Here is a 23,586-nt window from a genome sequence, read left to right on the forward strand (position 1 = left end):
ACTTCAGAAACCCACTGTCACTAAATACAGTTGGTCGCTACATCTATAAGTGCAAGTTAAAGCTCTACTATGTAAAGCGAAAGCCATTTATCAACAACATCCAGAAATGCCGCCGGCTTCTCTGGGCCCGAGATCATCTAAGATGGACTCATGCAAAGTGGAAAAGTGTTCTGTGGTCTGACGAGTCCACATTTCAAATTGTTTTTGGAAATATTTGACATTGTGTCATCCGGACCAAAGGGGAAGCGAACCATCCAGACTGTTATCGACGCAAAGTTCAAAAGCCAGCATCTGTGATGGTATGGGGGTGCATTAGTGCCCAAGGCATGGGTAACTTACACATCTGTGAAGGCACCATTAATACTGAAAGGTACATACAGGTTTTGGAACAACATATGCTGCCATCTAAGCGCCGTCTTTTTCATGGAATCCCCTGCTTATTTCAGCAAGACAATGCCAAGCCACATTCAGCACGTGTTACAACAGCGTGGCTTCGTAAAAAAAGAGTGCGGGTACTTTCCTGGCCCGCCTGCAGTCCAGACCTGTCTCCCATCGAAAATGTGTGGCGCATTATGAAGCGTAAAATACGACAGCGGAGACCCCGGACTGTTGAACGACTGAAGCTCTACATAAAACAAGAATGGGAAAGAATTCCACTTTCAAACCTTCAACAATTAGTTTCCTCAGTTCCCAATCGTTTATTGAGTGTTGTTAAAAGAAAAGGTGATGTAACACAGTGGTGAACAAGCCCTTTCCCAACTACTTTGGCACGTGTTGCAGCCATGAAATTCTAAGTTAATTATTTGCAAAAAAAAAAAAAAAAGTTTATGAGTTTGAACATGAAATATCTTGTCTTTGTAGTGCATTCAATTGAATATGGGTTGAAAAGGATTTGCAAATCATTGTATTCCGTTTATATTTACATCTAACACAATTTCCCAACTCATATGGAAACGGGGTTTGTAAAATAAACTGTCTATCTACACTAAAAACAAGATAACATTGAAACTTATAGAAACCATAAACATACTTCTGATACGTCTTTAAGTTTATAATGAATATTTTACACTGTTAGATATAATTAATCTATTTAAAGTCGCTCACATCACTAGTTTCATGACGGAGTGAGACCTCTTTTTCACCGTGGCTACATACTAACTTTGTACTGTGTTGTCGCTCTCAGTCAAGCAAGAGAAGGCGAGACAACTGGCAGACATACAGACACAGTAACGTTACAGATTTAAAGTTTGATTGATCGATGTAACATCAACGTACAAACAGTCGTCGCTCTTCTCAAGCGAGTCGCCTCTTTACCCGTCAAGCTGAGAACAGCACAGCACACTTCCCCCCTTCATAATAATAGCGCGGCGCGCCATAGTGGTTAGAGTGTCCGCCCTGAGATCGGTAGGTCGTGAGTTCAAACCCCGGCCGAGTCATACCAAAGACTATAAAAATGGGAGCCATTACCTCCCTGCTTGGCACTCAGCATCAAGGGTTGGAATCGGGGGTTAAATCACCAAAAATTATTCCCAGCCGCGGCCACCGCTGCTGCTCACTGCTCCCCTCACCTCCCAGGGGGTGATCAAGGGTGATAGGTCAAATGCAGAGAATAATTTCGCCACATCTAGTGTGTGTGAGACAATCATTGGTACTTTAACATCTGGTCTGACTGCACTATCACAATAAAGGTTTCCAAAAAGTACCTTGCACAAGCATAATGTACCGTATTTAAAGAACTTATTGATACATTTACAAAATGATTATACTTTGACCTAGTCACAATTGTCCAAAGACGTATCACACCAATAAATGTGAGGATTTTTGCATTTAATTAACATTTTAATCAATTTAATTTTACACAAAATGGCACACTCTATGGTGTTAAAATAAATGTAAAAGGTAAAAAACTGAATTAAAAACATTTTAAATGTATGTCAACTCTCTTGACCAATGCCCAGACGCAGATGAGGAATAATCTCCTTTTTATTTATTAGTATTATTTTTATTCTATTTTTATTTTATTATATATTATTATTATTATTATTATCATTAAATGTTTATTTTTATTTTATTATTATTATTATATATATTTATATATATATATATATTTTTTTTTTCTCCCTCTCTCTCCTTTTCAACCCGTCTGTCTGTCTCTGGCCTCGTATGTGTGTGTGTGTGTGTGTGTGTGTGTGTGTGTGTGTGTGTGTGTGTGTGTGTGTGTGTGTGTGAGTGAGAATGTGTCTGTCTTTGTCGTCTTACTTGTTATATAATTGTGCCATTTGTCCCTCGTTGGTGGGACCTGAGTGGGGTGGGAGGGTGGGTGGGTGGTTTGGGTTTTAAGGGAAAGGGTGTGAATAATTTACTGACTTTAAAATTGTACTGTTTCGACTTGCACTTTTTTCTGTCTATTTGAAAATGCCAATAAAAAAAAAGTTGAAAAAAAAAAAAACACATTTTAAATGGAAAAACTAAATGGTTTTTTTTTTTATCTATTATTTAAATGTATTGTTATTGCAATTATTGTACTTGTTGTGGTTTACTTGTTACTAATTGATATCCATTTTTTAAAAGAAAACTATATTTAAAGTTGCATTTTGGTGATACAATACTCACTCATGATTTCAAATGAATAATTAATTAATTGTCATTACAATATAAAAATGATTGTGATTATTATTTTTGCCTTAAACGTCCAGCCCTAGGAGATATAATAGTGATACATTTCCTAAATTTAAAAAAACAACACCAACAGAGGAAAAAAAACGCATCAATTGAATTTATTTTAATCAGCACTTTCAAGTCATCCAGCGGCCATAAAATTATAAAAGGAAATTGCTGAATAGACATTTTATTTCTGTCAGTCCAAATAAGACGGCACGCACTGTCCTCTTTTCTCACAGCACGTGTCTGTGTCAGATAGCACGTCCTTTTCACAAGTGCTAAATAAAACGCTAAATAGTGCTCCCAAAACGATGAATGTTGATAAATCATATTGCATATTGTAGTACACGCAAACCTTTATTAAATTGGGCCTATAATGCGCTAAACATGATAATCGCAATTATCACAATATTTTATATTACCGCTGGTAATATGCGCATTCCTTGTTTAATCAATGAATAAAAAGCAAAGTACCAGTACTATCGTGTCTTAGAGAGTTGTGTCTCACCTGACCACGACATCATAGTCGTCTATAACGGAACCCAGCGACTTGTCGGATAGGATGCCTCCATTTCCCACAATGATACATCTTTTACAGCTGAGACTGAAAGGCAAACGGGTTAAGGATCAGTGGCCAAGGTCAAATGCAATGACTGAGTTCCTTTTCACGGCGACGGAGGGTCAACTTACCTGTCCAGCTCGTCTCCAAGTCCAAAGTTTTTGGTGGTGGTCAAAATGCTGTCAATGATTCTCTCTGCAAAATCAAGAGATGACTACCATGAATACAAAAACAAACATATGCGCATACTTGTTTCAAATAAACTGCCAAGGATTTCAGATACAGCTACAGGTCGCTATAAAAAAGGTGGTCTTGAAGGGGAACTGCAATTTTTTGGGAATTTTGCCCATCAGTCACAATCATGAGAGACAAGACAAATTAATTTTTTAATGCCTTCTAGCTGGCAAATCAACGTACATAAAATCCACTATTCTAGGTCCTCTATTCCAGTGTTTGTCAACCTTTTTTGAGACAAGGCACATTTTCTTTCATAAAAAAATCCGGAGGCACGCCACCAGCAGAAAACGTTAAAAATGAAACTCCACCAGGTCGTCGTGCCTTATTTTGAGTTTGTTTGTGTTTTCCTGTGTGTTGTGCTTTAGTTCCTGTCTTGCGCTGTTATTTTGGTGGCCCTTCCTGTTTTGTTGGTGTTTTCCTGTAGCAGTTTCATGTCTTCCTTTGAGTGCTATTCCCCGCACCTGCTTTGTGTTAGCAAGTAGGGATGTCCCGATCCGATATTTGGATCGGATCGGCTGCCGATATTTGCCAAAAATTGCGTATCGGCAAGGCATGGGAAAATGCCGATCCAGATCCAGTTTAAAAAATAACTCCGGTCGTGTTTTCCAACGCACCTATTTAAATAATACATTCCACTTTTCTGCTGCTCCCTAATTTCCGTTCCGCATTTTCCAGCACACCTTCAACACATCCACAGGTCTGTGGATTCTCACGCGGTTGCTTTTAGCTGCTGGCATTACACGACAGGCTCTTCTCACTCTTTCCTGTGTCTCCCTCTCACAGACAGCAAATACACCTTCTTACACACGTCACATATTGTCACGACACACGTCACATACTGTCACGACATACGTCACATACGTATACGTCCTCCCCGAGCAGAGAGGTAGCAGCATGGCTAACGTTAGCTGTGATGCTAGCGCAGCCGTGCGAGCAACGCTCCCTCTAAGGTGCTTGCCTGTGCAATTGCGCACTGTTTAAGCGTCCTCTGCGCATAGCAAATCTATGCCACGCACAAAATCAAATAAAAAAATAAGCGCATAACAATTTTCGACACACGGACACGACAGAGAAAACAGTTTTCGTCATCATTGTTCAAATATTGTGACGTCTGTTGAGACGCTTATCTCCATTCGGTGCCACACGTCCACACCATCAAAATGCAGAGGCAAAAATTTCCACATCAACACCGTATGAAAAAATTTGTGATTTTTTTAGTTGTGATTTCCTTCTCTGCAAGAAAGTTTAAAAGTAGCATATATTAATGCAGTATGAAGAATAATGTTTTAATGTAGACATGCAAGCCTTGAAAGAAAATTTTGAAAATCAAGACTACATTTCCTGCAAATGGGTGCATTTCTACCCTATATTTTAACTTTAGATTTATTCTCATATCAAACTCTTTTGGCTGTCTTTTTGACACTTACATCCGGCGCCCCCCTCCACACCCTGGATTATAAATAATGTAAATAATTCAAAGTGATTATCTTGTGTGATGACTGTATTATGATGATAGTATATATCTGATAGTATATATCTGTATCATGAATCAATTTAAGTGGACCCCGACTTAAACAAGTTGAAAAACTTATTGGGGTGTTACCATTTAGTGGTCAATTGTATGGAATATGTACTTCACTGTGCAACCTACTAATAAAAGTCTCAATCAATCAAAACACATAGAATCATCATACTGCTGTGATTATATGCATCAAGTGTTCATTCAAGGCTAAGGCAAAATATCGAGATATATATTGTGTATCGCAATATGGCCTTAAAATATCGCAATATTAAAAAAAGGCCATATCGCCCAGCCCTAGTTCAATGATGCCATTTCTGTTTGTCATGTATAATTTTGTCTATTTTTTTGTTTATCCTTGAATAAACAGGTCAGTTTCTTGTTACCAACCATTGTGTATTATTCAAACTCCCCTAATTCAGCTGGCTAGTTGTTATCAAGAGTACTAAAACCCTTTTCAACATGATTCTGACAACTAAGTAGGCTAAATAACTTTAAACTTTAATACATGCTCTGATAGGCCAGTATCGGTCAGTATCGGTATCGGAAATGCAAAAACAATATCGGTATCGGATCGGAAGTGCAAAAACCTGGATCGGGACATCCCTATTAGCAAGCAAGACTATTTAAGTTGTTGCTATCCTTCTTTGTGTGGACATTGTTGATTGTCATGTACTTTGTGGACGCCGTAAGTTTTTGCTGTCGTCCAGCATTTTGTTTCTGTTGACTTTGTAGCCATTTCAGTTTTACTTTCGCTTTGCATAGCCATTGCCTCTTTCCTTTCCCTTTCGTTCATTTTTGGTTTAAGCATTACATACCTTTTTACCTGCACGCTACCTCTCGCTGTGCTCTGCATATTGGGATCACAACAAACCATCCTCGTCTCACCCGACACATTCCGACTTTTACAAAGCAATTAATTACCTGCTGCCACCTACTGACATGGAGTATTACATGGTTACCCTGCCCAGTTCTACACAGCACAGACACTAACCATCGGCACATTATTTGAAGATTAGAATTATTGATTTGCAAAAAATATTTTTTGGACCAATTAGGTGGTTGTGTAATTTCTCACGGCACACTAGTGGTTGAAAAACACTGCTCTATTTTCTGCCCATAAAGCACTCTAAATAACTTTAATATTAACAAATAGTGATATTGTTATTATAAGTGCTAACGCAGACGAACTATAGCAGCACCATGATCACAAAAAGGTAACTATCTTGTGTGGGTATGTGGACTGCTTTCTTGCCTCGGAGCTTGTGAGAGTTTATTCTAGACGAGGGGTGTCAAAGTCAAGGCCCGTGGGCCAGATCAGACCCGCAAATTAATTATCTATGGCCACCGGGATGATATTTGTTTAGTATTGGAGCCGGCCCGCAGGCCACAGCCAGGCTGCTGTTTTGCACGCAGCAATACTCCATCAGTGTTGGCGGTAAGAATTTTCAAAATGGGGTCCCAGGGACCCAATCAAGTCATAAAAATGGGGTCCCACAGTACATTTTTGGGGTCCCACTTTTTTGTAAGCGTTTTGAAAACAAATGATAAATGTATGCATTATCCTGTTGTATCTCACATTCTACATTGTGTTTTGGGAAAAGGTCGTCATAAACGTTCATTCATTAAACAAATACACCATTAAAATTATGCATATGTAAATGTATTCAGTTAAAAACATTAATTCACTTTCTTCTTTCCTTCATGTATCTAAACTTAACCGCTGCCGGTATTTTTTTCTATATTTTTATTGTAATATTTTCAGAATGTGTTTGTTCTATTTTTGGCCAAAACTATCTGAAGTTGTCTTTATTTTTTAGTTTTAATGCCATGATTTTAATAGTCCGGCCCACATGTGCACAGATTTTCCTCCATGTGGCCCCTGAGCTAAAATTAGTTTGACACCCCTGTTCTAGACCATAAATAGTGCTTCTCACCTGGATAGTAGAAGGATGAGTACAAGCTGGGACACTTTGACATCCAATTCAGACCCGGAAATGGCAAGACAGACACGAAAAAACTAGACATGTCCGATAATGGCCTTTTTGCCGATATCCGATATTCCGATATTGTTCAACTCTTAATTACCGATTCCGATATCAACCACTACCGATATATACAGTCGTGGAATTAACACATTATTATGCCTAATTTTGTTGTGATGCCCCGCTGGATGCATTAAACAATGTAACAAGGTTTTCCAAAACAAATCAACTCAAGTTATGGAAAAAAGTGCCAACATGGCACTGCCATATTTATTGAAGTCACAAAGTGCATTCTTTTTTTTAACATGCCTCAAAACAGCAGCTTGGAATTTGGGACATGCTCTCCCTCAGAGAACCGGAGGAAGTTGTGGTAGGCGGGGTTGGGGGGTGTATATTGTAGCGTCCCGGAAGAGTTAGTGCTGCAGGGGGTTCTGGGTATTTGTTCTGTTGTGTTTATGTTGTGTTACGGTGCGGATGTTCTCCCGAAATGTGTTTGTCATTCTTGTTTGGTGTGGGTTCACAGAGTGGCGCATATTTGTAACAGTGTTAATGTTGTTTATACGGCCACCCTTAGTGTGACCTGTATGCCTGTTGACCAATTATGCCTTGCATTCACTTGTGTTTGTGAAAAGCCGTAGATATGTGATTGGGCCGGCACGCAAAGGCAGTGCCTTTAAGGTTTATTGGCGCTCTGTACTTCTCCCTACATCCGTGTACACAGCGGCGTTTTAAAATGTCATACATTTTACTTTTTGAAACCCATACCGATAATTTTGAAACCGATAACGATAATTTCCGATATTACATTATAAAGCATTTATCGGACATCCCTTCGGACATCATCTTCTTTCCTTCATGGATCTAAACTTTACCGCTGCCGGTATTTTTTTCTACATTTTTATTGTAATATTTCCAGAATGTGTTTGTTCTATTTTTGGCCAAAGTAAGACAAAGAAAACTGTCTGAAGTTGTCTTTATTTTTTAGTTTTAATGCCATGATTTTAATAGTCTGGCCCACATGTGCACAGATTTTCCTCCATGTGGCCCCTGAGCTAAAATGAGTTTGACACCCCTGTTCATACTTGCCAACCTTGAGACCTCCGATTTCAGGAGGTGGGGGGAGGGGTGGGGGTGGGGGCGTGGCTAAAAGGGGAGGAGTATATTTACAGCTAGAATTCACCAAGTCAAGTATTTCATATATATATATATATATATATATATATATTTTTTTTTTTTAATTATATATATATATATATATATATATATATATAAATAAAATAAAAACTTGAATTTCAGTGTTCATTTATTTACACACATACACACACACATAACACTCATCTACTCATTGTTGAGTTAAGGGTTGAATTGTCCATCCTTGTTCTATTCTCTGTCACCATTTTTCTAACCATGCTGAACACCCTCTCTGATGATGCATTGCTGTGTGGCACGCACAAAAGTGCTTTAATCAAATGCACTAGATGGCAGTATTGTCCTGTTTAAGAGTGTCACAACATTGCTGTTTACGGCAGACAAACTGCTTTACTGTATACAAAAAAGTGACTACTGTTGTTGTGTGTTGTTACCACGCTGGGAGGACGTTAATGAAACTGCCTAACAATAAACCCACATAAGAAACCAAGAACTCGCCCTCCATCATTCTACAGTTATAACGTGATTGGGCAGGTACGCTTTTTTGTATTGTGGAGGACCTGAGTCCGCCTGAATTTCGGGAAAATTTGTCCCGGGAGGTTTTCGGGAGAGGCGCTGAATTTCGGGAGTCTCCCGGAAAATCCGGGAGGGTTGGCAAGTATGCCCCTGTTCTAGACCATAAATGGTGCCTCTCACCTGGATAGTAGAAGGATGAGGACATAATCCGACAAGCTGGGACACTTTGGCATCCAATTTAGACCCGGAAATGGCAAGACAGACACAAAAAAACGCTTGGCTCCATCCCCTGACTGAGTCATTTTTCTTCTAAACGAGAATATATCAACATCCTAACAGTCAGCATCCTAGTGACAGCAGACATTGTACAGTAGAGATGCGCGGATAGGCAATTATTTCATCCGCAACCGCATCACAAAAGTCGTCAACCATCCGCCATCCACCCGAACTAACATTTAATCAAAACCGCACCCGCCCGCCATCCGCCACCCGCCCGTTGTTATATATCTAATATAGACAATGCAAGGCATTAGTGAGGTTATAAAGCTTTTGCCTGTTAAAGAAAGACTGATCCAATGCAGCAGAAACATTCAATGCGTGCCACGCTGTCACGGACCAGACGCACACCAGTGCGCAATCATCTGGGAGCCGCGCTGAGCGCACCTCCAAGCGCGCTCGTGCCACTCAAACTGCTGCAGGCAGCTGCGTTCTATCTTGTTTTAACATCCTGTGGCACTCTTCTGGGATCACGGCGGACGAAACTGCTCATGCTCAGGGTGTTTGTGGAGATTCGGGGTTTTGCACAAATGTGATGCACCATGTTAGATGTCCCGGTTTTGTGACTGTCGTAGACATAAACAGCGCCGCAGCTCTTGCAAATCACGTAGCCAGCATTACTATCATCCTGATTTACAACCTCATAAAAACGAGTCCACGCTGAACTTCTCTGGCCTTTTTTCCCCTGGTCTTTAGTATTCCCTTTTTTAGTTTGTCGCGTACCACGTTTGCTGCCGGCGTTGCCATCTCTTTTTTTTTCTTCTTCTGTTGTGGCATGCTGCAGGTGCCTGCTTGTTTTTCGTATGTGGGTAACAACATTTAACTATGTATATATATTTCCGAATTGGTTTAACTGACACCCGCCTGAATCTATTTAAAATCTAATTTTTTTGTATTTCAACCGCCCGACCCGACGATAAAATCTTTTTTTTTTTTTTATTTCAACCGCCCGACCCGCGGATAATCCGCGGACTCCGCGGTTGTGTCTGCAAACCGCGCATCTCTATTGTACAGTAAGTGATGTTTATTATGTTTGTTAGCTCTTACGAAGTCTGCAGTGATTTAGTGATGTGATTGAAATTAAGGTGGCGTATGCTTGAAATGAGCCAAGTACGTAAATATCACTTGAAAAACTAAAACAAAAGTGCAGTTCCCCTTTAAACTGACTTGGCGGAGAGGATTCAGTTAGATTTAAAGAGTGACAAATACAACAACAATCGACGGAGCTACTGCGGGAAGAAAAAAAACCTGTTTTTTTCAGAGGCGCAAACCTGGAAGAGACGTGCGAGGTTGGGAAAGGTACGTGGGTGTATGAAGAAATGCTCCCATAAAAAGCACTCAGAAGAGGAATGCCATTTTCAAACAAGCACATTCTCCCAGTTAAGAGGGTGACATTGAACTCATCTCCCTGCATGGCGAGAACCCCGCTGATTGCAGGGTGAAGAACAGGGATGTTTAGTCATAGCGAACATTCCTGCCATGTTTAACGTTTTATTTTGAAGAGTCACGATTCCGGCTTTAGACCTGACATGCATTACATCTGCTCCTCGCTATGTTTGGGCGCCTCATACTTGAAATTCTTCCACCAATAATATCAGACTACTTAGGTCCCAGGCGAAATTATATAAGAATTTAAATTATGATCATGAATGACATCATAGAACAATGGCTTGGATAATATAGGAGCATTAAGGTTTATTTATTTTTTTATGTGTGTCAAGAATTTGGGATCCTTTCTACACTAATACAATGGGGTTGAACGATATACACCAGGGGTGCTCATTACGTCGATCGCGAGCTACCGGTCGATCTCGGAGGGTGTGTCAGTCGATCACCAGCCAGGCATTAAAAAAATAGTCCTAAAAATGAGCGATCATAAATCTTCACTATGACGTCACTTGATTGACATTCACGGCACCCGAGGGTCTTCTGAGATGACGCTGGCTGCTGCCAGCTCATTAAAATTACGACTGGAAGGCGAGAAACACTTTATTTCAACAGACTCTGGCGCCGTACCTGTCGTCAAAACTCCAAAGACCGACTGCACAGTTGCGCTACCAAAATAAGAGTCTCAGAAAGCTGGCGTGCACAAGCTAGCAAGCTACGGAGTTTGCCGACAATGTATTTCTTGTAAAGTGTATACAAAGGAGTACGGAAGCTGGACAAATAAGATGCCAAAAACCAACCACTTTCATGTGGTATTGGACAGAAAGGAGGACTTTTTTTCTCCTCCATTCGAAAATGCGGACATTATCAGCACCACTGTCTGATTCCAATCAATGCAAGTCATCAGAATCAGGTAATACACCAACTTATATATTCTTGTCTTCATGAAAGAAAGGAATCTATATGTGTTAAACATGCTTGTATTATCTTTAAACACCTTTAACTTATTAACAATATTAACTATATGTATTAAACATGTTTGTATGATCTTTAAACACCATTAAGTTGTTAACAATATTAACTATATGTATTAAACATGCTTGTATTATCTTTAAACACCTTTAAGTTGTTAACAATATTAACTATATGTATTAAACATGCTTGTATTATCATTAAACACCTTTAATTTTTTAACAATATTAACTATATGTGTTAAACATGCTTTCATTATCTTTAAACACCTTTTACTTGTTAACAATATTAACTATATGTATTAAACATACTTGTATTATCATTAAACACCTTTAATTTTTTAACAATATTAACTATATGTGCTATATTAACTATAAACATGCTTTCATTATCTTTAAACACCTTTAACTTGTTAACAATATTAACTATATGTATTAAACATACTTGTATTATCATTAAACACCTTTAATTTTTTAACAATATTAACTATATGTGTTAAACATGCTTTCATTATCTTTAAACACCTTTAACTTGTTAACAATATTAACTATATGTATTAAACATACTTGTATTATCATTAAACACCTTTAATGTATTAACAATATTAACTATGTGTTAAACATGCTTGCATTATCATTAAACACCTTTAACTTAACAAAAACATATATTTCATAAATAAGTAAATATAAATTATATATATGAATGAGGTAGATCCCCACGACTTGATCAATTGAAAAGTAGCTCGCCTGCAGAAAAAGTGTGAGCACCCCTGATATACACAATAGTGAAGCGAATTATATTTATATAGCGCTTTTCTCTAGTGACTCAAAGCGCTTTACATAGTGAAACCCAATATCTAAGTTACATTTAAACCAGTGTGGTTGGCACTGGGAGCAGGTGGGTAAAGTGTCTTGCCCAAGGACACAACAGCAGTGACTAGGATGGCGGAAGCGGGAATCGAACCTGCAACCCTCAAGTTGCTGGCACGGCCGCTCTACCAACCGAGCTATACCGCCCACAATACAAATTATATTTTTCTTACTACTATCGTCATATAGTGATAATGCAGCCTGATGACATTCTAGCTGTGTCCCTTAAATCTGATAGGGACACTGCTAACGGCTAACGTTCCTCCAGAGTGTAAAGCTGCTTTTTAAGTCACGAAGAGTCACCTCCGTGGTGGCAAATAAAGTAGTGTTGTTAAAAGTGTTATCACTGGAGGATGAGGAAGAGTTAAATATGCACCATATAAGGATACTAAAAGCCATGCTAACCACTAAGCTAGAGTTCTTGAATTGTAATTTCTGTTCTTACAAAATTGTTATTTGTAAAACTGCAGCATTAAAGTCCACCTGTATCCTAAGACTTGGGAGCACAAACACCTAATGGGCTGTGTGGCTCAGATGGTAGAGCGTCCACGCCAGCAACTTAAGGGTTCCAGGTTCGAGCCCCACACTGGTTTAAATGTAGCTTAAAAGATGTAGATAATGGGTTTCCCTATGTAAAGCGCTTTGGGTCTCTTGAGAAAAGCGCTATATAAATATAATTCCCTTCACTAATTCACATTTATATCAGAGCCAATAGTAATTGTTGCTTATATTTCATATATTTCATTTATTTTGCTCAAAATGCTATAATACAAAACTCAAAATCAGTGAAGTTGGCACGTTGTGTAAATGGTAAATAAAAACAGAATACAATGATTTGCAAATCCTTTTCAACTTATATTCAATTGAATAGACTGCAAAGACAAGATATTTAATGTTTGAACTGAGAAACTTCATTTTTTTTTGCAAATAATCATTAACTTAGAATTGAATGGCAGCAACACATTGCAAAAAAGTTGTCACAGGGGCGTTTTTACCACTGTGTTACATGGCCTTTCCTTTTAACAACACTCAGTAAACGTTTGGGACCTGAGGAGACACATTTTTTAAGTTTTTCAGGTGGAATTCATTCCCATTCTTGCTTGATGTACAGCTTAAGTTGTTCAACAGTCCGGGGGTCTCCGTTGTGGTATTTTAGGCTTCATAATGCGCCACACATTTTCAATGGGAGACAGGTCTGGACTTCGCTATGACTTCACCCAGGTATTTGTTGACAAAGTGGTGACCCTCGCCCCATCCTTGTTTGTGAATGACTGAACATTTCATGGAAGCTGCTTTCATACCCAATCATGGCACCCACCTGTTCCCAATTCGCCTGTTCACCTGTGGGATGTTCCAAATAAGTGTTTGATGAGCATTCCTCAACTTTCTCAGTCTTTTTTGCCACTTGTGCCAGCTTTTTTTAAACATGTTGCAGGCATCAAATTCCAAATCAGCTAATATTTGCAAAAAATAAAGTTTACCAGTTCGAACATTAAATATCTTGTCTTTGCAGTCTATTCAATTGAATATAAGTTGAAAACCAAAACTAACCAAACAAAAGACGAAACAGTGCTAATTGCTTTTTAACACATAGAAATGACGCAATATGTTACCGCATGCATAAGCAGCCAAATTAACAGTTCAAAATGGTTGTACTCTCATTTATATGCCAATTAACTTATTGGGATATCGTTATCGCAGGAGGCTGCAATATACAAACCCCGTTTCCATACGAGTTGGGAAATTGTGTTAGATGTAAATATAAACGGAATACAATGATTTGCAAATCCTTGTCAACCCATATTCAGTTGAATGCACTACAAAGACAACATATTTGATGTTCAAACTCAAACTTTATTTTTTATTTTTTGCAAATAATAATTAACTTAAAATTTCATGGCTGCAACACGTGCCAAAGTAGTTGGGAAAGGGCATGTTCACCACTGTGTTACATGGCCTTTCCTTTTAACAACACTCAGTAAACGTTTGGGAACTGAGGAGACACATTTTTTTAAGCTTCTCAGGTGGAATTCTTTCCCATTCTTGCTTGATGTACAGCTTAAGTTGTTCAACAGTCCGGGGGTCTCCGTTGTGCTATTTTAGGCTTCATAATGCGCCACACATTTTCAATGGGAGACAGGTCTGGACTACAGGCAGGCCAGTCTAGTACCCGCACTCTTTTACTATGAAGCCACGTTGATGTAACACGTGGCTTGGCATTGTCTTGCTGAAATAAGCAGGGGCGTCCATGGTAACTTTGCTTGGATGGCAACATATGTTGCTCCAAAACCTGTATGTACCTTTCAGCATTAATGGCGCCTTCACAGATGTGTAAGTTACCCATGTCTTGGGCACTAATACACCCCCATACCATCACAGATGCTGGCTTTTCAACTTTGCGCCTATAACAATCCGGATGGTTCTTTTCCTCTTTAGTCCGGAGGACACGACGTCCACAGTTTCCAAAAACAATTTGAAATGTGGACTCGTCAGACCACAGAACACTTTTCCACTTTGTATCAGTCCATCTTAGATGAGCTCAGGCCCAGCGAAGCCGACGGTGTTTCTGGGTGTTGTTGATAAACGGTTTTCGCCTAGCATTGGAGAGTTTTAACTTGCACTTACAGATGTAGCGAGCAACTGTAGTTACTGATAGTGGGTTTCTCAAGTGTTCCTGAGCCCATGTGGTGATATCCTTTACACACTGAGGGATCGAAGGTCACGGGCTTAGGTGCTTACGTGCAGTGATTTCTCCAGATTCTCTGAACCCTTTAATGATGTTACGGACCGTAGATGGTGAAATCCCTAAATTCTTTGTAATAGCTGGTTGAGAAAGGTTTTTCTTAAACTGTTCAACAATTTGCTCACGCATTTGTTGACAAAGTGGTGACCCTCGCCCCATCCTTGTTTGTGAATGACTGAGCATTTCACGGAATCTACTTTTATACCCAATCATGGCACCCACCTGTTCCCAATTTGCCTGTTCACCTGTGGGATGTTCCAAATAAGTGTTTGATGAGCATTCCTCAACTTTATCAGTATTTATTGCCACCTTTCCCAACTTCTTTGTCACGTGTTGCTGGCATCAAATTCTAAAGTTAATGATTATTTGCACAAAAAAAAATGTTTACCAGTTTGAACATCAAATATGTTGTCTTTGTAGCATATTCAACTGAATATGGGTTGAAAATGATTTGCAAATCATTGTATTCTGTTTATATTTACATCTAACACAATTTCCCAACTCATATGGAAACGGGGTTTGTATATCGCTATAGAGGGTTTAGGCCATATTTCCCATGCTTAGTAACAGGGCTCAAATTTAACCACTTTTTACTAGGCTCGAATTTAACCACTTTTTACTTGTTATTGGACCAGGGATGTAATGGTCAACGGTATAATGATAATTTGCGATTAAATTTGGAAAAAACGGAGCTAAGCAATTGATTTGATGTCACGAAGCATTAGACGGAATACCAAAAGTCTTTAATTGAGGATGTCAATTGAATCTAACACTAGGTATGGCCATCGTCAAGTTTACTGATCATGTTAAATTTGAACACATACTTACCAGTGAAGGAATGCATACTTAGTCAACAGCCATACATGTCACACTAAGGGTGGCCGTATAAACAACGCCAACACTGTCATAAACCTGTGTCAGATAGTGGACCACACTAAACAACTATGACAAACACATTTCGGGAGAATATTTGCACCGCAACACAACATAAACACAACAGAACAAATTGCCAGAAATCCTTGCAGCACCAACTCTTCCGGGACGCTACAGTGAAGTGTGTGAAGTGAAGTGAAGTATATTTATATAGCGCTTTTCTCTAGTGATTCAAAGCGCTTTACATTGTGAAACCCAATATGTAAGTTACATTTAAACCCCACTGGGAGCAGGTGGGTAAAGTGTCTTGTCCAAGGACACAACGGCAGTGTCTAGGATGGCAAAAGCGGGGATCGAACCTGGAACTCTACCAACCGAGCTATACCGCCCCAGTCATACAGTCCGCCATACAGTCATTTTCATTGCTTCCCAACTTGTGTTTAAGAGCGCACTGCTGTTAGATGGAGACAGGTGTGGACAATATTGGAGACAGACGCACTTGTCCCCCCACTAAAAGTAAACAGCGAAGGAGAAAAATTATTTGATGTTGCTTTCATTTTATAAATACAGCGTCCTTTAGCTGTGACAGAGTTAATGAGGTCAGAAAACATGCTGCTGTGTCGTGAACGTTGTCACAACTTGTTTATAAAGTCTTTACTTTGTTGACTGGGATGTTCACTCCTTTAACTGCAAACTGTATGTGTTCAAATAACATCAATACTAGCTCAAATGTTTTGTCATCTCAACAAACTGAACGAAGGCTGTGAAGATTGTATTCGATGTGAGAGGTGTCACTCCTGTTTTTTGTGTTGTTGTTGGCCAAATTGTTGTACTTAGCCACAAAGGGCCGTTGGAGAAGAACACATCCTGTTTATTAGACTTTATCTTCATGTTTTTTGTTACATTACTTGTGTTTTTTTCATGTTACAAAGGTGTTACTTCAAAAACCATTTGACACATCATTTTGTTAATGTGTTATTGTGTGTAGTTAATTCCTATACGACATATTTCTGCTCAAACTCTTAATGGATCTGTCCCGATACAGGATCTAGATCAGGGGTGCTCACACTTTTTCTGCAGGCGAGCTACTTTTCAATTGATCAAGTCGTGGGGATCTACCTCATTCATATATATAATTTATATTTATGAAATATATGTTTTTGTTAATAAGTTAAAGGTGTTTAATGATAATGCAAGCATGTTTAACACATATAGTTAATATTGTTAATACATTAAAGGTGTTTAATGATAATACAAGTATGTTTAATACATATAGTTAATATTGTTAACAAGTTAAAGGTGTTTAAAGATAATGCAAGCATGTTTAACACATAGTTAATATTGTTAACAAGTTAAAGGTGTTTAAAGATAATACAAGCATGTTTAACACATAGTTAATATTGTTAACAAGTTAAAGGTGGTTAAAAATAATACAAGCATGTTTAACACACATAGTTAATATTGTTAACAAGTTAAAGGTGGTTAAAAATAATACTAGCATGTTTAACACATATAGTTAATATTGTTAACAATTTAAAGGTGGTTAAAAATAATACTAGCATGTTTAACACATATAGTTAATATTGTTAACAATTTAAAGGTGTTTAAAGATAATACAAGCATGTTTAACACATATATATTCCTTTCTTTCATGAAGACAAGAATATAAGTTGGTGTATTACCTGATTCTGATGCCTTGCATCGATTGGAATCAGACAGTAGTGCTGATAACGTCTGCATTTTCGAATGGAGGAGAAAAAAAGTCCTCCTTTCTGTCCAATACCACATGAAAGTGGTTGGTTTTTGGCATCTTATTTGTCCAGCTTCCGTACTCCTTTGTATACACTTTACAAGAAATACATTGTCAGCAAACTCCGTAGCTTGCTAGCTTGTGCACGCCAGCTTTCTGAGACTCTTATTTTGTTAGCGCAACTCTGCAACTGTGCAGTCGGTCTTTGGAGTTTTGACGACAGGTACGGCGCCAGAGTCTGTTGAAATAAAGTGTTTCTCGCCTTCCAGTCGGTAATTTTAATGAGCTGGCAGCAGCCAGCGTCATCTCAGAAGACCCTCGGGTGCCGTGAATGTCAATCAAGTGACGAAAGTGACGTCATAGTGAAGATTTATGATCGCTCATTTTTAGGACTATTTTTTTAATGCCTGGCTGGTGATCGACTGACACACCCTCCGCGATCGACCGGTAGCTCGCGATCGACGTAATGAGCACCCCTGATCTAGATGTACATATAAATGTACATGACTTAAAAAATAAATTAAAAAAATACTTCCCTTTATCAAAATGATAAGGCATCATGAAATGACAAAAAGCTGACATGTTTATATTAATAATGAATAAAAAGAGCCCCTGCTTCGAAAGAAAATAATGTTTGCCTTGGTGCCCTTCTAACTTATCTAAAATATGAGCCCTCCTTTAAGGCAACACTTGCCTTGACCTTAACAAGTGAAAGTTCGAGGCCTGTTGTAGTGTGTAGTCTGCACGTGGGGGGCCATAAAAAACCTTCAAAAAGAGTGAGGGGGAGCCACAACGCAGGTTGTCAAGATATTATACAACCCATTCACTTTGGCAAACAAGCCTAACGATTAACCTGCTGAAGGGAGAAGGCCATTGTTTGGATGTGGTGTCGATGTCTGGCGTCAAGCGTCACCCTGAGCAGCATAAACACACTGCCGAGGACCACACCTGATTCCAAGTGGGTGAAAAATGACTCGTCTCCATGGGTAGAGACTCACTTTCCAGAAGACGACATGATAGCTAACTGTTGCAAGGACCCAAAGTAAACATTTCAGTGGAGTATGTCTCATGGCACAGGCAAAGACAAATAGCTGTAGGATCACAAATGGTCTACACGCTACTCTTGAATGACAAAAATCTTTACTGGGAACACGGGGGAAGGCTGGAAGCATCAGGCATCACATAAACACAGACATTACTGGGAAGAGTGCAGGATAAACATTATGAAAACAAATAAAAGAATGGTATTTGCACGTTTGTTAACTTTCTGATGCAACTATACTTGTAAAGACAGATTATTTATGGAAAATATGCAATAACAGTGTTGTCTTTGTAGCACTTTAACCATATTTTAAAGTATTTGTTTTATTGATATATCACAAACTACTACAAGCTTAAAAAAGCTTAAACATAATATGGTCGAGAGCAGGGGTCGGCAACCTATACCAGTCAAAAAGCCATTTTGACCAGTTTCACAAATTATAGAAAACAATTGGAGCCGCAAAAATTTTTGAAATTTTAAATGAAATAACACTGCATACAAATTTTTTTTTTTGCTTTGTGCTATGTATGAACCAGGGGTCTCAGACACGCTGCCCACACCTTTTTATGGAATTTTTAGGCTGGTGTGGCACGCGGGTTTTAAATGAATAGCGCTAGTCAGCGTCATGCGTGCCGTGATGGTACAGCATATAGCGCCCACTACAACCAGCGTGCCTGATCAGCCACATGTTGAATGGTGCTTCCGCTTGCTCACGTAGGTGACAGCAAGGCATACTTGCTCAACAACCACACAGGTAGCGGTGGCGGTATAAAAAAAACTTTAACACTCTTACTAATAATGCGCCACACTGTGAACCCACACCAAACAAGAATGACAAACACATTTCGGGAGAACATCTGCACCGTAACACAACATAAACACAACAGGACAAATACCCAGAATCCCATGCAGCCCTAACTCTTCCGGGATACATTATACACCCCCGCTATCAAACCCCGCCCACCTCAACCGACGCACAGAGAGGGGGGTGGGGGGTTGATGTGTGAGGGAGCAGGCTTGGGGTGGGGGCGGGGTTTGGTGGTAGCAGGGGTGTATAATGTAGCCCGGAAGAGTCGGGGCTGCATGGGATTCTGGGTGTTTGTTCTGTTGTGTTAAGGTGCAGATGTTCTCCCGAAATGTGTTTGTCATTCTTGTTTGGTTTTGGTTCAAAGTATGGCGCATTATTAGTAAGAGAGTTAAAGTTGTTTTATATGGTCACCGTCAGTGTAACCTGTGTGGCTGTTGACCAAGTATGCCTTGCTGTCACGTACGTGTGCAAGCAGAAGATGTATATTGTATAACAAGTGTCGGGCTGGCACGCTGTAAATACAGATTGTAGAGGGCGCCAAATGTTGTACCATCATGGCTCGCCCTTATTATAGCTGTAAGGGTGAAAATCGGTGAATATCAATCCCGGGAGTTTTCTGCGAGAGGCACTGAAATCCGGAAAACTCACGGGAAAATTGGGGGGTTCAGCAAGTAAGCTGCTGAGCCGCATCAGAGTGATCAAAAAGCCGCATGCGGCTCCGGAGCCGCGGGTTGCCGACCCCTGGTCTAGAGTTAGACAGATCATTTTGAGTAGAAATGTCCGATAATGGCTTTTTTGCCGATATCCCGATATTGTCCAACTCTTAATTACAGATTCCGATATCAACCGATACCGATATATACAGTCGTGGAATTAACACATTATTATGCCTAATTTTGTTGTGATGCCCTGCTGGATGCATTAAACAATGTAACAAGGTTTTCCAAAATAAATCAACTCAAGTTATGGAAAAAAATGCCAACAAGGCACTGCCATATTATTGAAGTCAAAGTGCATTATTTTTTTTAACATGCCTCAAAACAGCAGCTTGGAATTTGGGACATGCTCTCCCTGAGAGAGCATGAGGAGGTTGAGGTGGGCGGGTTTGAGGTGGGGGCGTTGGGGGTAGCGGGGGGTGTATATTGTAGCGTCCCGGAAGAGTTTGTGCTGCAAGGGGTTCTGGGTATTTGTTCTGTTGTGTTTATGTTGTGTTACGGTGTGGATGTTCTCCCGAAATGTGTTTGTCATTCTTGTTTGGTGTGGGTTCACAGTGTGGCGCATATTTGTAACAGTGTTAAAAGGGAACATTATCACAATTTCAGACTTGTTAAAACCATTAAAAATCAGTTCCCTGTGGCTTATTATATTTTTCGAAGTTTTTTAAAAATTTTTACCCATCACGCAATATCCCTAAAAAAAGCTTCAAAGTGCCTGATTTTAACCATCGTTATATACACCCGTCCATTTTCCTGTGACGTCACATAGTGAAGCCAACACAAACAAACATGGCGGAAAGAACAGCAAGCTATAGCGACATTAGCTCGGATTCAGACTCGGATTTCAGCGGCTTAAGCGATTCAACAGATTACGCATGTATTGAAACGGATGGTTGTAGTGTGGAGGCAGGTAGCGAAAACGAAATTGAAGAAGAAACTGAAGCTATTGAGCCATATCGGTTTGAACCGTATGCAAGCGAAACCGACGAAAACGACACGACAGCCAGCGACACGGGAGAAAGCGAGGACAAATTCGGCGATCGCCTTCTAACCAACGATTGGTATGTGTTTGCTTGGCATTAAAGGAAACTAACAACTATGAACTAGCTTTACAGCATATGAAATACATTTGGCAACAACATGCACTTTGAGAGTGCAGACAGCCCAATTTTCATCAATTAATATATTCTGTAGACATACCCTCATCCGCTCTCTTTTCCTGAAAGTTGATCTGTCCAGTTTTGGAGTTGATGTCAGCAGGCCAGGGAAGCTAGGGTCGATATTCTTCTCTTGATCATCTTCGGTGGCATAAGGGACGGTGTGAGCCAAGACATCCAGGGGGTTTAGCTCGCTCGTCTGCGGGAACAAACTGCCGCCATTGCTTGCCGTGCTACCGAGGTCCTTTGTCCCTGAATTGCTCACACACTCCGGCAGATTCAATGGGGGTCTGGCGGCAGATTTCCTTGACTTTATCGTTGGAAATGCATCTGCTTTGAGTGTCGCAGGATATCCACACATTCTTGCCATCTCTGTCGTAGCATAGCTTTCGTCGGTAAAGTGTGCGGAACAAACGTCCAATTTCTTGCCACTTTCGCATCTTTGGGCCACTGGTGCAACTTGAATCCGTCCCTGTTCGTGTTGTTACACCCTCCGACAACACACCGACGAGGCATGATGTCTTCAAGGTACGGAAAACAGTCGAAAAAACGGAAAAACAGAGCTATTTGACTCGGTGTTTGAGAAAATGGCGGATTGCTTCCTGATGCGAATATTAGAAAGGCGTTTAATTCGCCAAAATTCACCCATTTAGAGTTCGGAAATCGGTTAAAAAAATATGGTCTTTTTTCTGCAACATCAAGGTATATATTGAGGCTTACATAGGTCTGGTGATAATATTCCCCTTTAAAGTTGTTTATACGGCCACCCTCAGTGTGACCTGTATGGCTGTTGACCAAGTATGCGTGGCATTCACTTGCGTGTGTGAAAAGCCGTAGATATTATGTGATTGGGCCAGCACGCAAAGGCAGTGTCTTTAAGGTTTTTTGGCGCTCTGTACTTCTCCCTTACGTCCGTGTACACAGCGGCATTTTAAAAAGTCATAAATTTGACATTTTGAAACAGATACCGATAATTTTTAAACAGATACTGATAATTTCCGATATTAAATTTGAAAGCATTTATTGGCCTATATCATCGGCAGTCCGATATTATCGGACATCTCTAATTTTGAGGGTATACATAAGCCATAGACAAACCTTGTCTAGATCAACTTAAAGAGATGAGTAATCGATGCATTGAATCCAATAACTGCTAATATTAGTATAACATAGCAAAATGCTACAGTAGACGTTCTCTGACAGCCAAAAAAACAAAGCAGCGTGCAAGTGTGTGCATTCCACCAAGCTGCATCGTCCCTATTGGAAGCAAGGATTTCTAACATTGCAGCACTTTTTTGGGCCATAGTTTGGATGTAGAAACTGTTCTACAATTTCACAAATTCTATACATATTGCAGCCGATGAACATGTAAGAACTGATTACAAATGTAACAAATAAAATTGGTATGACCGCATTCACCAACATAAAGCGTACATTGAAGGTAAAAGGATTGTAATGTGCATATAAATGTAACATTTGTGGAGAGTGAATACTGTGCAGTAGGGCGGGTGTTACTTATTGTGGAAATATTTTGGATAATTAACGATTTTAAGTTAAAGTTAAAAGTAAAAGTACCAATGATTGTCACACACACACTAGGTGTGGTGAAATTTGTCCTCTGCATTTGACCCATCCTCTTGTTCACCCCCTGGGAGGTGAGGGGAGCAGTGAGCAGCAGCGGTGGCCGCGCCAGGGAATCATTTTTGGTGATTTAACCCCCAATTCCAACCCTTGATGCGGAGTGCCAAGCAGAGAGGTAAAGGCTCCCATTTGTTTTATAGTCTTTGGTATGACTCGGTCGGGGTTTGAACTCACGACCTACCGATATCAGGCCGGACACTTTAACCACTAGGCCACTGTGCAGGTCAATGCTGGGGGAAAAAAAATCTACTTTAGTGTCCATTATTTCTACAGTGCATTCTGAAAGTATTCACAGCACTTCACTTTTTACAGCCTTATATCAAAATGGATTACATTTATTTTTGTCCTTAAAATTCTTCAGACAAGACACCATAATGACAATGAATGGAAATGTAATACAAATTAAAAATGAAAAATAAACACATGCATGCAAGTATTCACAAACTTTGCTCAATACTTAGTTGATGCAACTTTGGCAGCAATTCCAGCCTTGTGTATTTTTTAATACGATGCCACAAGCTTGGCACACCTATCTTTGGGCACTTTCTCTCTTTCCAGTATCTATCAAGCTCCATCAGGTTGGATGGGAAGGTTTTCATCCAGGATGTCTCTGTACATTGCTGCGTTCATCTTAGTCTAGTCAGGGAGGTGACCAAGACCATGGTCACTCTGTCAGAGCTACAGCATTCCTCTGTGGAAGAGGAAAACCTTCTAGAAACACAATCCA

At 39.7% G+C, this 23,586-nt stretch overlaps 1 protein-coding gene across 3 annotated transcripts in view; it reads right to left on the reverse strand.

Annotated features, from left to right (window-relative positions):
• Nucleotides 1–23,586, reverse strand: part of st3gal3b (ST3 beta-galactoside alpha-2,3-sialyltransferase 3b) — a 223,481-nt gene that overhangs the window by 80,743 nt on the left and 119,152 nt on the right. For all 3 annotated transcript variants that reach the window (XM_061941399.2, XM_061941391.2, XM_061941383.2), the window contains 2 exons: nucleotides 3,352–3,415; nucleotides 3,170–3,265 (listed from right to left, as the gene is read on the reverse strand). In XM_061941399.2, coding sequence (XP_061797383.1) covers nucleotides 3,170–3,265; nucleotides 3,352–3,415 — 160 coding nt within the window. The remainder of the gene's footprint in view (nucleotides 1–3,169; nucleotides 3,266–3,351; nucleotides 3,416–23,586) is intronic.

This window comes from Nerophis lumbriciformis, linkage group LG03 (genome assembly GCF_033978685.3).
Source record: "Nerophis lumbriciformis linkage group LG03, RoL_Nlum_v2.1, whole genome shotgun sequence".
Lineage (NCBI taxonomy): Eukaryota > Metazoa > Chordata > Actinopteri > Syngnathiformes > Syngnathidae > Nerophis > Nerophis lumbriciformis.